The 13,938-nt window shown below is 34.6% G+C and overlaps 1 protein-coding gene across 2 annotated transcripts in view; it reads left to right on the top strand.

Moving 5' to 3' along the window:
* Positions 1–13,471, top strand: part of LOC124167552 (kinesin-like protein Klp98A) — a 226,373-nt gene extending 212,902 nt beyond the window's left edge. For both annotated transcript variants that reach the window (XM_046545515.1, XM_046545514.1), the window contains 5 exons: positions 101–149; positions 2,842–2,932; positions 3,032–3,228; positions 4,987–5,070; positions 7,768–13,471. In XM_046545515.1, the coding sequence (XP_046401471.1) occupies positions 101–149; positions 2,842–2,932; positions 3,032–3,228; positions 4,987–5,070; positions 7,768–7,920 (574 nt within the window). In that variant the 3' untranslated portion in view covers positions 7,921–13,471. The remainder of the gene's footprint in view (positions 1–100; positions 150–2,841; positions 2,933–3,031; positions 3,229–4,986; positions 5,071–7,767) is intronic.
* Positions 13,472–13,938: the final 467 nt, after the last annotated feature.

Below are 13,938 nucleotides of genomic sequence, written 5' to 3'. Positions count from 1 at the left end.
TAATTTTATTTTGTAAATATTTTTATTTTTTAACTTATATCAAATTTCTGAAATTGAGTATGTACGTATGTAGTTTTCTTATTTAATTTCACTTTTTCAGGACTCACACAAGATCTCCATCTAGTCCCAACCTCTATAGAACATTAGCGGTAAGTTTGGCTTTATTATTACATTATGATTGTTCTGAAATTTGGACAAAAAAAATTGTCTTCCTTCACCATAAGGTGGAAAATGGCACTGTAGTCGTCAGAGTTTTCTTTTATCACTACCCTGGCAAAAATTATGAGTTTTGAACAGAATTTGGTTATGTTTTATTATAATTTTTTAAAATTAAAATCTGCTTGAAAACTAAATTAAGGTGACTGTAAAGATTTTGTACATCATTTCTAAACCCTGTTGCAATGCTTACATAGAAAACCTCAGGGATCACTGAAAGACATTTATTTAGTGGTTTAAGAGACCCTCATTGAGTTTTCTCTCTGAATTGACTTTTGCAAAACCTTAAAAGATCATATTGAGAATCTGTTCATAGCATTTACAAATCCTAACCAACACATTTTGTTGTGACACATTGGAGACCTCCTGAAAGTCTGTTGGAAACCTCTACAACAGCAGTTCCCAAACTGGGGGTCGCGAGATATATACAAATAATATGGTGGATGTACTTGTACTTAGGCAACCATTTTTAGGGGGTCGCAGCTAAAACGTATGGGCTAAAATGGGTTGTGGAAAGAAAAAGATTGGGAACCGCTGCTCCAGGAAAACCTTATGTATAGCAATTTGTTCTCCCAAGCAGGGGCGCAGCTAGGAATTAAGGCTGGGGGGGGGGGGTTTAGATGCAACTAACCAGGGGTGTGTGGGGGTATGGAATACCCACCAGGATAAGCGGTAGGTGCGAGATAAATAAATTGCGGAAGTTTAAGATAAGCAGTTCAAAATGGTGAGTCTTACAGCTTTCTGAGGGATATTTGATTAATCCTTACACTGTTCTAGTAGTAATATAAATCCAATTAAGTAAAATGGATTAAACTTAAAAATTCTCTGAGCTCTGGGGGGGGGGGGGGGGGGGGGGGCTTTAAACCCCAAAACCTCCCCCTTGCTGCGCCACTGCTCCCAAGTGGTTTTCATTGAGATTCACAAGACGCCTTTGATCTCTAGATTCAAGGCAGAGAAAAATTGTCACGAAATTTTAAACCTGGATAGCTGATGCCAGTAAGTACCAAAATTACTAATGATGTTTAGGTCAAAAATGCACGATTTTGAAACAACAGAAACTTTGCACCATGCACTCATATTGGCTGCGAGTTTACCCTGTTTCAGCATGCTCTTGTCAACTCTCGACTTTGAATGCTTTGCCTGCCGGAGATCGTGATGTATCCAAGGCATCTGACAACAGGGCAAACTCGGGGCCAATCAGAGCTCTTAGCTATAAGTGTCTGTAGTTTAAAAATTTATGCGTTTTCAACCTATACATCATTATAGTAATTTTAGTTCCTACTAGCATCAGGTATCCAAGTTCAAAATTTCATTATGCAATTTTTCTCCAGCCTGTATACATTTTCAAAACCCTCTTGAAATTTACTAATTTTCATCAGGTTACCTTTGATTAAAGGAATAAATTATTAGACCCTCTTATATGTGTTTTAAGTTTTAATTCATTTAATAAAAAAATTGTAGTTTGAGTTTCAGTTATTCACAGTTTTTTTTGTTATAATGATAATTTGAATTATTGTTCCTGAACAAACTGTACCCAATGTTAGGTTCAAATATAATCATTAATTTCAAAAATAAATAATATAATTTGTTGTTGCCTGGTAGGCATGAAAGTTAAGGGAATAAATTTTTAGCCTGTTTCATTTGTTTTTTAAGTTTTAATTCATATAATTAAAAAAAATTGTAGTTTGAGGTTCAGTGATTCACAGTGACATATTATGATGATTTGAATCATTGTTCCTGGACAAGCTGTACCCAATAGTAGGTTCAAATATAATCATTAATTTCAAAAATTAATTATTGAAGTTATTGTTGCCAAGTAGGCATGAAAGCATTGCGATATCTCCACTGCAAAAACGCTCAACAATTGCCCACCGAAACAAATCTGCTCATCTAGTAGCCCAACAATACGAATCTGCTCAGCTGGCAGTTTCCGTAGCATAAAAGCTCATCTCCTATTCTCCAAGCTTGGAGGTGAGCGTTTATGCTCCGGACACTGCCAGCTGAGCGGATTCGTATTGTTGGGCTACTATATGAGCGGATTTGATTCGGTGAGCGATTGTTGAGCATTTTTGCAGTGGAGGTATCAATTGATGGTGATTTTTTCCATAAGATTGGGTTACTGCTTTGATATTTTCGTATAATATTGTGGATGCTTATATTATTATTTCTGTCTCCAACACATCTTTCTGTGTTGGGGATTACTAGTTCGGCACATGGTAAAAGAAGTTACTCTGCTTCATGTAAAATTTCAAGACATAACTCTAATTAGAGTAAGATTGTCATTGTAAAGGAAGTTTTTCACATAACATTTCTAATCGTTGACCATGTGTGCTCCCAAAATTATCTTCATTGTAAATTTCTGAAAATGGCCATTGCAATGGAGTAGTTAATGACCTGATTTTTGAGTAGTAGTATTCTAAATGACATCCATTTGTTATGGTAATTATATCTATGGCAAGATTATTACATACCCTTAAGCTATAGATCCAACTGCTAGGCTTAAGTATATTGAGCTTATTTGTAGAAACTAAGCAAATTCAATGCAAGACTATTAAAGGTACCTTTATTTTTTACACTGCTATCGTAGCTATCAGTTGTTTATTATTGCGCATGTCATTTTTTCAGTTTCATGGTCATCACAGACTGTCTTATAGTAACCTGAATTTAGGACGATCCATGTCCTATAGTTCATCACTATTAACTCCGATGTCAATGGGTAAGTCATGCAATATCTTTTTTTATTTTTAAGAATTGTATTCCAGTGAACTCCATATTATTTTGGCCTATTCTCCTCATGTGCAATTTCTCTATTTAGATGAAGCTGACCCAACAGGTTCTGGTTGTGGTGTATGGGTGCAGATTCCATCATATCACCTGCGAGGCTCTGGTACTTTCACTCATTATGAGTATGAAGTCAGAGTTTCAATGGAGGGTGAGGCATGGACTATCCTTCGTCGCTACCGTCAGTTCCGACAAATGCACCTGTCCCTCAAAGCAAAATATGGATCCAAGGCAAGTTTATATGGATTTCCTTTAATGCGAGGTGAACTTCGCACTGTTATTGTGTTAAATACACCAAGGATGAAGTTTGCCATGAAAAAATATTTGACTGAGCCGGGATACGAACCTGGATATCCCAATTGCCTGTGGGGCATGTTAGCCAATAGGGTGGTTTCCTATTATTTTTATATTGCCTAAATCGAAAGATTATTACTCCTGGAGTACGTATTTCATGCATTTAGATTTTTAAATGACGATATCTATTTTTCGTGATTAAATGAAAAGTGAAAATTTTCAAGCGCGCGAAAACGCGACGGGTAAATATGAATGCCGGGAAATTTCTCGGTGTGACGTATTTCTCGTTCCCGCTGCTGCCCTGTGAGGTGACCTTGAGGGAGGCTTGAGCGCTGATACGACGCAGGCTGCTAGCGGGTAGCTGAGTACCCTGCTAGCTAGTAGCGCTTGGCTAAAATAAGGATTATTAATACCCTATCAAACGAAGGAAACTTTACGACCATAGGCAATTTTTATAAGTGATTATTAAGAGATGCTTCCCTGAGCTCTGTGCCTCATGCATGCATTGGTAATCTCAGATAATGTAAAACTCTTATCTACTCATATCGAATTTGCATGGGCGCCAATCTGGCCTTTTTCAAATGAGGTTAAAATTGACCATTAATATTTGTCTAAACTGGGATTTTTAAAACCAAATAATCTGTATATTATGAATACACTAGTGTTGGGTAACGAATCGCAATCAATGCCTTTTGTTTTCTTTGATGAAGGAAACTACCCTATTGTGAGAGATTTTATTTTATAGACAATAGGGTGGTTTCCTATTATTTTTTTATTGCCTAAATCGAAAGATTATTACTCCTGGAGTACGTATTTCACGCTTTTAGATTTTTAAATGACGATATCTATTTTTCGCGATCAAATGAAAAGTGAAAAATTTCAAGCGCGCGAAAACGCGACGCGTAAGTAGGAATGAAGGGAAAAGTCCGTACGACGCATTTCTGGTTCCCCCTCCCGCCTGGTAGGTGACCTTGATCGAGGCTCTGAGCGCTGATAGGACGCAGGATGCTAACGGGTAGCTGAGTACCTTCCTGTCTGGTAGCGCATGGCTTAAAAAAGGTTTATTAATAGTATTAATACCTTATCAAGCGAAGAAAACTTTCCGACCTTAGCCAGTTTTAATAGGTGATTATTAAGACATGTTTCCCTGAGCTCTGTGACTCATGCATGCATTGGTAGCCTCTGACGATGCATAACTCCTATCCTCTCGTGTAAAAACTAGGTCCCTGTGACGTCACGTGGAGTGGAATCGCATGGGCGCCAATCTGGCCTTTTTCAAATGAGGATAAAATTTGACCCTTGCCATTCGTCTAAACCGGTATTTCAAAAACCAAATAATTTGTGTATTATGAATACACTAATGGTGGGTAACGAATCGCCATCAATGCCTTTTGTTTTCTTTGATGAAGGAAACTACCCTATTCACCAATGGATTTGCGTGCCTTGGCTGAATTAACTGCTTGGTTTTATGTGTAGTTGATCAGTGCTCTATCTTTTTTGAGAATTATCTTTATTCTAAGGTAGCATACAATGATTGCTCAAAAGAATGACTGTGTCATCTCTTTATGTATTTGATCCATCTAAACTATGGCATTGTTTTTTGCTTCTTCTTCTTCTTTTCCTTAACAAGATATTGTTTGCATGTGTTCTGGCTAGTTGTTCTCTAATTATTTAATATTTTTGCGATTTATACAGGTGGAGAAAATACCCTTTCCACCCAGGAAAATATTTGGCAAGAATTTGGAATCTGTGGCCAAAACACGGAGGAAACTTCTGGAGGTAAAGCTCCTTTAATTTCCTCAATGTTCACTTTTGCTCACAATAATTCATGATGTTACCTTCCCCTAGAATTATGTATGTTTTTTTCAGTAATGGTTGAGTAAAAAGTGATTGGTAGCATCTGATGGATGAGTTGATGATAATGATAATTCAATGATCAGCTTACTTGGGAAGTCCCTCAAGTGTCACCATGACATCTCGTTCTAAATTTGCTAGGTGACAGAAAATGGATACCCATTATATGTAATCTTTGTTTCAGCTGCCAACGCTTACAAATATAATACAGTAGATTCTGTTTAATGGGTCCACCGGTTACTTGGGGCAGCCACTTAATTGGGGCAGATCTTGAAGAATAGAACCCAATAGAGGAATATCCCAGAGTATTCTCCGCTTAATTGGGACAGCATGCCGCTTTATTGGGCCATGAGTCGGTGACATAGACTCTATACTCGCGACGAAATTAAAATTTTTTGTTTTCAGAACACCATTTTTTTATACTTTCCTCCTTTGATTTACACTTAATTTTCTCAAATGATCCTATTCTTGCCCTATTTTGAAAGCTCTTGTTGTTATACTATCCGCAAGAGGATAGGACTTTCCTTTAAAGGACTTAATAAAAGACATTCATTCAGCATCGCCCAAGGCTGTGAAAAATATTTTTAACTACATAAATTTTTATAATTTTTAAAAATTATAATAAATCAGCTAAACTCGCTGATTTATTAATCAAATTAATAGTTTTATAAACTTATATTGCATTACATATTAACATTCTTTAGTCTTTTTTCTATAATTTCAACGATTGTTTATGCCCATATACAGGATAGTTCGCCTAATTGGGGCAAAGTGCACAAGTCCCGATATGTCCCAATTAACTGGAATCTACTGTATTAATATTCCCTTCTTAAATAGCTCTTAACTCTAGTGGAGCAGTAATAACATAGCATTGGAAGACTTAGGGAATTTATAGGAACCCCAGGCAGCAAAAACCTGATAGGTTTTATTTTTGACACACTTGACCTAAAATAATAGAAGTCAGTGGAATTTGATCTAAGTGTACACCCATTGGTACATATCAGTGGCGGATCCAGAGAGGGGACTGCTCCTTAAAGTAACGCAACCCGCAGTACAATAATTTACTTACATATTTACTTACTCCACTGCTAGAATGAAGAGGACTGCCGGTGTATTGTCTAATTGTGTGTTGCATAAATATCGATGTTTCCCAATTACATTCAGTTGCTAATATCTCCAAAGTATTGATCGTTGGCGGCTGAAACAAAAACTACACTTCATGGGTATCCGTATTCTATCACCTAGAAAAATTTGAACGAGATCTGATGGTGACAATTAAGAGACTTCCCTTGTCAGTGGAAGTTTGGAATGGATGCCTTTGCTGCCTTAAATTTGTTCGGACATAGTCTTTGTGGAATGGTAATGTTTGGACATAGTTTTGTTTTAATTAAATATCAAATTTGGTTCCATTCTTAGGACTACTATAGTATACTCCCATTTAGGGATGAGTCGATTCCAAATGTCGATTCTCGATTCCACCGATTCTCGGGCATGGAATCGGAATCGAGAATCGATCGCCTAAAGTCGATTCCGATTCCATCAATTCCAGGAAGATGTATGTTTTGAGCATAGACGATAAGTTTGAGGCATATAGATATTTTAAAAAAACAACTTGAAAGCCTATAAAAATGATTTTTGATTCATAAAATAATAATATGTGTACGAAAATCTAAAAAGCATTCTATTAATTGTATGTACCCAGAATAAACTTGAATGATGACTTTGTTTAATGGCAGGAATTTGAAAATGCATTTGGAATCGAAAATATCCGATTCGAAAGATCAGGTTCCAAAAATCCTGGTTCCGTCCATCCCTAGTTATTTTATTCCATTCAATTCTTAAATTTTAATGATAGCAATGCTACCGATAAATCAAAATCCCACCAGTTAGAAGGAATTAGAATCGATGGAATCGGAATCGAGAATCGGGAATCGATTTGAAGGAATCGGGATTGAAATAGGAATCGAAAAAAAGTGGAATCGACTCATCCCTACTCCCATTTATCAATGTTGCAGATTATGGGGGAAATGAAATGGGAGACAAAATCTCATCAAAGCAATGTGGAATGATTGATCCCATCTGAGGTCTCTTTTTCAATGCAGCAAGTTGTATTTGAGTCATTTATTAACTCCACCCGCTCCAAAAATAACATACACACTAGTCAGCATTCATATTCCCTATTTGCAAAAGGAGCTCACTACTCGGCCTCAAAACTTTACAATAAACTACCTAACAGCATTCTAGCTATTAACTCTCCTGATGCGTTCAAAAGGAGAGTCAAAGAGTTACTAATTCATAAATGTTATTATGATGTAAAAGACTTTTTAAATGATTATACTTTTGTTAAATAATTTTGGTGTGTCTTTGTATATTGCTTTAAAAATTTAAATTCAAACTAAACAATTAAGGAATTATGTGGTATATCGTTGTATATGTACCTGAAACATTGTAACTTATGTCTTTGTCCCATCTGCATGCTTTTGACGAAACCATGCATGTATATGCCAACGGTGAAATAAATATATTATTATTATTATTGTACATTAGTATCCATGTGGTGTATCCACACTACCATTGTGAAAGCACTTATATATACATATATATTCTCTTTCCTCTTCACAGGTTTACCTCAGACACCTCTTATCTGTCTGCTGTCAAATTGAAAGCTGTCCACTCTTTGTCTGTCGAGAAAACCCATCCAGGCTTGCCCTTTTTGAGTTTTCGTCTTTCTTCCGTGTCAGCATTTTTGATAGCGGAAAGTATGGGACAGGGTGAGCCTACCACTTCCTCAGGTTCTTGCTGAGGAAGAAGTATTTCCAGTTCAACTCTTTAGGGAAGTCAAACTAACTTATTTTCAATGCTTCTCTGGCTGTGGTGTTGAAACCTTTACCCAGTCAAGACAGCTCTTGATCTCAGTGTCAAAAGTTGAAGCTCTGTCGGGTATTTTTTTACTTGGAGACGCAGTCTCTGATCTCCGGACCATGAGCAATGCTGGTAATGTCATGGAGCGACCTCATCTGCTGAAATCGGCTGTTACTGAGAAATGGAAAAACATGACGGATGTCTCTTCTTTTTGTAATAATTTATGCTTCACAGGGTTTGGTGTTGTACTTTTAAATCAATACCACTAATTATTTTATTCATTCATGCATGTACTACCAGTTCTACATCTAAATGTGTGACTCAGTCAATTGTGTGGTTGTTAGAATTGTGAAAAGACTGTCAGGACTGGGTCGCTGGAAGTATGTTTTTGAGTTCCTAGTTAAGATATTTAGAGTATTAAAATATATTTTATCTATAACTTATAGTGTCATTGCTCCATCTTTCTTTAAAAGTATTTTAATTTTGTGACTAACTCTTTGGGTCTAGAGTAAAAGAACTCAGAATGATGAAGTGATTGGTCAATAGCAGTTCTTTTCAAGGTCATTGAATTAAGTTATGTCTTCTCAGAAATAAATCTTCATCTAGCACTTCATGGCAGCTCTATGGTGGAATACACCTTTGTGTTCACTGGGGTGAGTTCAGGTGTTCCAATAGTAGCTGTTTGTAGTTTTGTTTTGAGGGGTTTCTTCCATTGGAAAGGGAATGTGTTCAGACTTACTATATCTGTCCTCAATTCTGGAAGTGTTCTTAGGGCAGATAAGTGGTAGAGTTAACAACAGGGTAGTAGATATCAGAGATGCGAATTTTTGATAACATTACTCTCTTGCCCTGTGTACAGTTGTTGAAAACTTGTTGTTAACAAAGTTGTGTAGTGAAGTTGTTTGAAGCTTCACCTAGAACAAAAAATATGACCTGCTAGAAGAACAGATAAGGCATAGAACAGCTGACATTAATGGAAAGCATCTGATCTTACTCTATGTCTCTATGCTCTTCTTATATCTTAAAAGTGTCTGCATTTGAATTTACTCCTTAAATTTCGCATACAAATATGTGAGTTGTTGGGGAAGAGAAATGAAGTAGACTGTATTATTTTGGTTCTGAAGCTTGTGATGAGGTCATTTAGTTATATCAATTATTCTGGGTACAATGGTCAACTTTTATTGGAGGCAAATCTTTTAATTTTATAGTTGACACTATCATTAACAATTTGTGATGGAGGATGATTATAACTTATCTTGCCTCTGAAAATGGAAAATGTACTTACCTGAATTTTAGGTGATAATGTCTGCAGAAATAAATTAATGGTATTGTAAAATTATTCAAATGGAAGATTGATCTATTTTATAGCTTTGGGTAATAGCAATTTATATGAAGCTTTGTTCCTAATTTTCCAAATCTGACTGTGGGGGTGTTTTTTTATTAATTTTGACTGATGTTTAGACGGAAATAAGATTTTTACCAAGCTCATCACTGCCTCTGGTTAAGGCAGCTGTCATGCTGTATTTAAAAATTATGTTTTGCATTTATCAAGGCTCTTGTATAATACATTCTTGTGATTTATAGGACACAATTTTTTTTTACTTTCCTTGCCGTGTATCTTGAAAAAACATGTCTTGTCCCTTCTTAAGATCCAAAGTCCCTGCTATTGGCTAATATTTTTTTATTAATCTCAGCTTGAAGGTTCTTGGGAACACAGTCTTGAAATTCTTCAAGGATGGATGAGTTAATTACTACCTGCACCTAAATTTGTAATTACTGTCAGGACAAAGTATTAGGAGTTTTTGATAATTTGAATGATGAAAAATGCAGAGAACAGTTTTGGAATGTCTTAATACTCTTCTGTTGATCACACACAGCAACGTAATATGGAACAGGAACTGCATCTATAAAATTTGGAAGCATGGTACATATGAAGAGTCTCTGAGGATTATAATTGTTATGGTGTGGATTTGTTTTTTTTATTTTATTTGAATGCCATTAGAATGCTCCTGACAGTGATGATATTTTACCTATAAACTAACTCATTTTAGCCTAGGCGTTCATCATAATTCATCGGTGTTTCCTTATGTGTTTGCTGGTAGTTGGTGAATAGTTGCTGCGTACGTTAGTTTTAGCTAAGTGGCATTTATATATGTAATGTATGCATAGTTTTGAATATTTCCTATATTGTTTCTCATGGATACAAAGAAAACAGTAGTTATGCATAGATTTATCTTATTTTATAAACCTTCCGCTAAAAGTATGTGAGATGGTGAGAAATATTTTTCCATTGTATCGGAAACCTACTACTACTAGGACCTATGTGTTGTGTTTTTATTTTTCCATGTCAAAGATTATTATTACAAAAATATCATTTCAAAATTATTAGGAATCATTATTTTTAAGCAACATACACAAAATCATCACAAATTCCTTGCAGTTTTAATTTTACTCCGAGAACTGTTTTGTAAAGATTTATTTAATTATGATTTTATTTTTCTCTACCTGTGCCTTGGTTTTGAGTTTGGTACCTGTGATACATGTTCATTTCCAAGCTGAATATGCTTCGGCTGATATAAATGTATTTATTTCATGTAATACTATGGGTTGTGTATCATTTCCTGTTCAAAGTGACTTGAATCTGTTTATAAAAATGCTGGATCTTTTAGATTGCTCTCATGGCAAGAAAATGTTTTAGAGATGGATATTTGAAGATAACTCAAACAAGACATAATCTTATCCTTTCATTTGGATTTGAAGGCTGTATATCTTTAACTTTTTACAAAAGCTAGTAAGAAACCTAAAATATGAATTAGGAGCATGGTTAATGACAATAATCACCACATGTGCTCAACTTTTCCATGTGATTATCATTGTAAGTATAGTTTTGGTACACTTTTGATTCCTCTTCCATCATCAACTTTTTTATTATCAGCAAACATCACTGTAAACCATTTCTTTAGAACTAAATGTGTGTTCATTCCATTTTGAAGTTGTCCGAGTGACATTGAACCAATATTTGTTTCTCTTAAGAAAATTTATTAGAATATTCCTGTTAAGTCATTGAAATATGTATTAAGCTTGTATTTCTATAATTGTTTGTTTGATCTTAGGATGCTTTTTTACATACTATTCCTGTATTTTAATCCAATTTTTCAAATATATATATGAGCCCTAATGTGTGGTGAACTTCAAATAATAGATTTTCCACGCACTAGTCAAATGCAATTGATATTCCAGTGAGTTTTCCATATTCTTCCATGGTGGGAGTAATCTCTTGTGGGTGCAGATACCACAGATTAACTCAATCCCATTGATGATGGAATAATGGCAAATGTTGCCCCAAATTTGGTCTCATTGTACTAATTAATTTGTACTGATATTTACTTTGCAATTTTTTCACCTTAATTAAATGTATTTACTGATCTGATGCTGCTTGTATTTTCTCACATTCACAAATGACTAGGAATTGTGAATACATTTCAAGCATAAATTATTTACTTAAACGTTAATGTTCTCCATATTTAAAAGACACCAGTTTATTTTGCGTATCACCCAACCATGTAGTTAAAGCTTATGATTATTTTCTGTGACACTATTTAAAAAAAAGTTTTTGTGCACTAAGTAAAATTCTAATAATAATTCTCTCAATTCAAAATCAAAATGAAGGTTCTCAGTGAATATACTGTTGTACTACAATGATATTTCTTTGGCACTGTTACAGCTGCTCTTGATTCAGGGCTTTAAATGTAGGGCTATTATTTTTCAAGAGATGGAAATTCACACAAATTATATTTTCACTGCTCTAATCTCATATTTTTGAGCTACACGTACTCTTTCCTCAACACTTGTTGTAGCAAACAGAAAATAACAAAGGTAATGCAAAATGATATTGCCCTGCCCATTTCAGGCCATTTTTATTGTGCCATCTCTGAATTCTCAGCCCAGGTGTAATGTTAAACCAATTATTTAAGTTTTAATATTATTTTTTGTTGCTATTATTCAAAACAAGAAACTAATGCTTGAGTTAACTAACGAATTGAGTTACTTAACACATTTAGGTTATTTTTATAAAATGGGTTCAATCCATGTAAATAATATTGTATTCATTATTCATCGGAATCTTCCCTCGGTACCTCTCATGTTATTTTTCTGTTTAATGCTGGAATAGACCTGTATGAATAGAAGCTATATTTCTGTTGATATAAAAATTCATAAATTCAAGTTTCAGCTCTGGTGCACCAATATCTTTTGAAATGTACATTGACTCAAGTTTTACTTTTCAAGGAAAGGATATATTCTCTAAACAAGAGAAAAATATTGTATTATACGAAGTGCCTTAATGTTAATTGATGTAGTTTTGTATGCATAGAACCTCTCAGACTGTTATTCAAATATATAATGGTGTTCTTGAAAAGATAAGACAATGTGTAGTCTATTGGAATGTAATATGTCATGTAAAAGGCAATTAAATTTTCGGTACATGTCATACTTGGAAGTGATATTCAATATGTTTGTGTCAAGATGGTAGCTGATTTGTTGTTTCTATCATCTGTAAGAATTAATTACTTCACTATGGAATTTTATGATGGAGAAAAAGTATTTTCTTTTCTGTCTTATTTTAAATATGAGCTTTTGAAGGTTAGCTATAGTGTCTTGATTTCAAAGGAAACTGATCATTTAAACTCATTATTATATGCATTGTAAAAAATTTTAATGGAATGTTTTTTTCACTATTGTCAAAGGCTTGTGCAGCTTTGGCTAATCTAGGCTTATTCAGGTAGTCCAGTGGAAAGCATTGGATGATCAAGGCAGAAAATATGGTATCATCCTATGCTCTCAATTGGCACCATAACTAACAGCCTATGTAGTTTCATATTGTTAAGTGATGAAGGTAATCTCAATGCCAAGGAATTCAAAGGGTAGAACTGGAAAATTAGGGATTTTCCTGCCAGTCAAGGTCAATTTTAAACCCTATTTATGGATGTGTTTGTAAGTCAAAAAAATTAAAGCCATTGTTTGTCATGTTGAAAGTTATGAATGAATGGTGCTTGCTTGTAGAACTGGGCCTGTATGAAAAGGTATGGTCTATATATTGTTTTAGGGCTGTTTCACCCCTTCAAACTAAATGCTGGTTTAGGATGGATCGTTGTGTGTTATCCCTTCCTTCCATGCACAACTGAAAAAAATATGCTAGTAGATAGGTGAATATTTAACTATCTTGTCACATGATGGGATGGCAAATCTTATTCTGAGTGCCTGGATGTATCAAATGTGATAAGACACCTTTCAAAGTGTGTTCTCAATGTTGCATTTCTCATGGTTTATTTTTATTCCTAATGTGGTTGAAAATTTTTATGGAATGTGTACCATAGCATCCATTTGTAAATGTATTCTGTTTGATGAATGTCATCATTGTTCCAAAAGCATTGCAACCTGTGAATAAACTTTATTACATTGTTCATTCATTTGTACAAAACCAGTCATTTTTTTCAATATCAAAATCCTGTCTTTAAACTGTGCTTGAGATGTGGAATCAGCATGAAGTTATGTTTTTTGGATAAGAAATTAAAGCTGAAAAATAACTATTCACTTGGGAAACCTTAATTATTTTAGTTCATCATGTTATTTTTGTATTTTTTTGTAAGGATTTTAAAAACTAGTATTTTTAGTTATTTAACAGCAACACACCATTTTACAGAAAAGATATAATATGGCTGACGGAAAACAATACAATTCCATAAATGAACAATTTGCGATATGACGACCATAGTTCTTAAACCTCAAAAACAAGACACAGGAGTATTCAAACAGAAAAATAGTGAACAAACAACATTATCAATGGTTTTTAACAGGATTAATGCAGAATATTGTGTTCAAGTTACAAACTACAGTTCATCAAGACATTAATTTAGTAACACATCATGCCAA

Source organism: Ischnura elegans, chromosome 11 (assembly GCF_921293095.1).
Source record: "Ischnura elegans chromosome 11, ioIscEleg1.1, whole genome shotgun sequence".
Classification (NCBI taxonomy): domain Eukaryota; kingdom Metazoa; phylum Arthropoda; class Insecta; order Odonata; family Coenagrionidae; genus Ischnura; species Ischnura elegans.
Note: the sequence above shows the minus strand (reverse complement) of the source record. Positions and strands in the feature narration are given on the sequence as shown.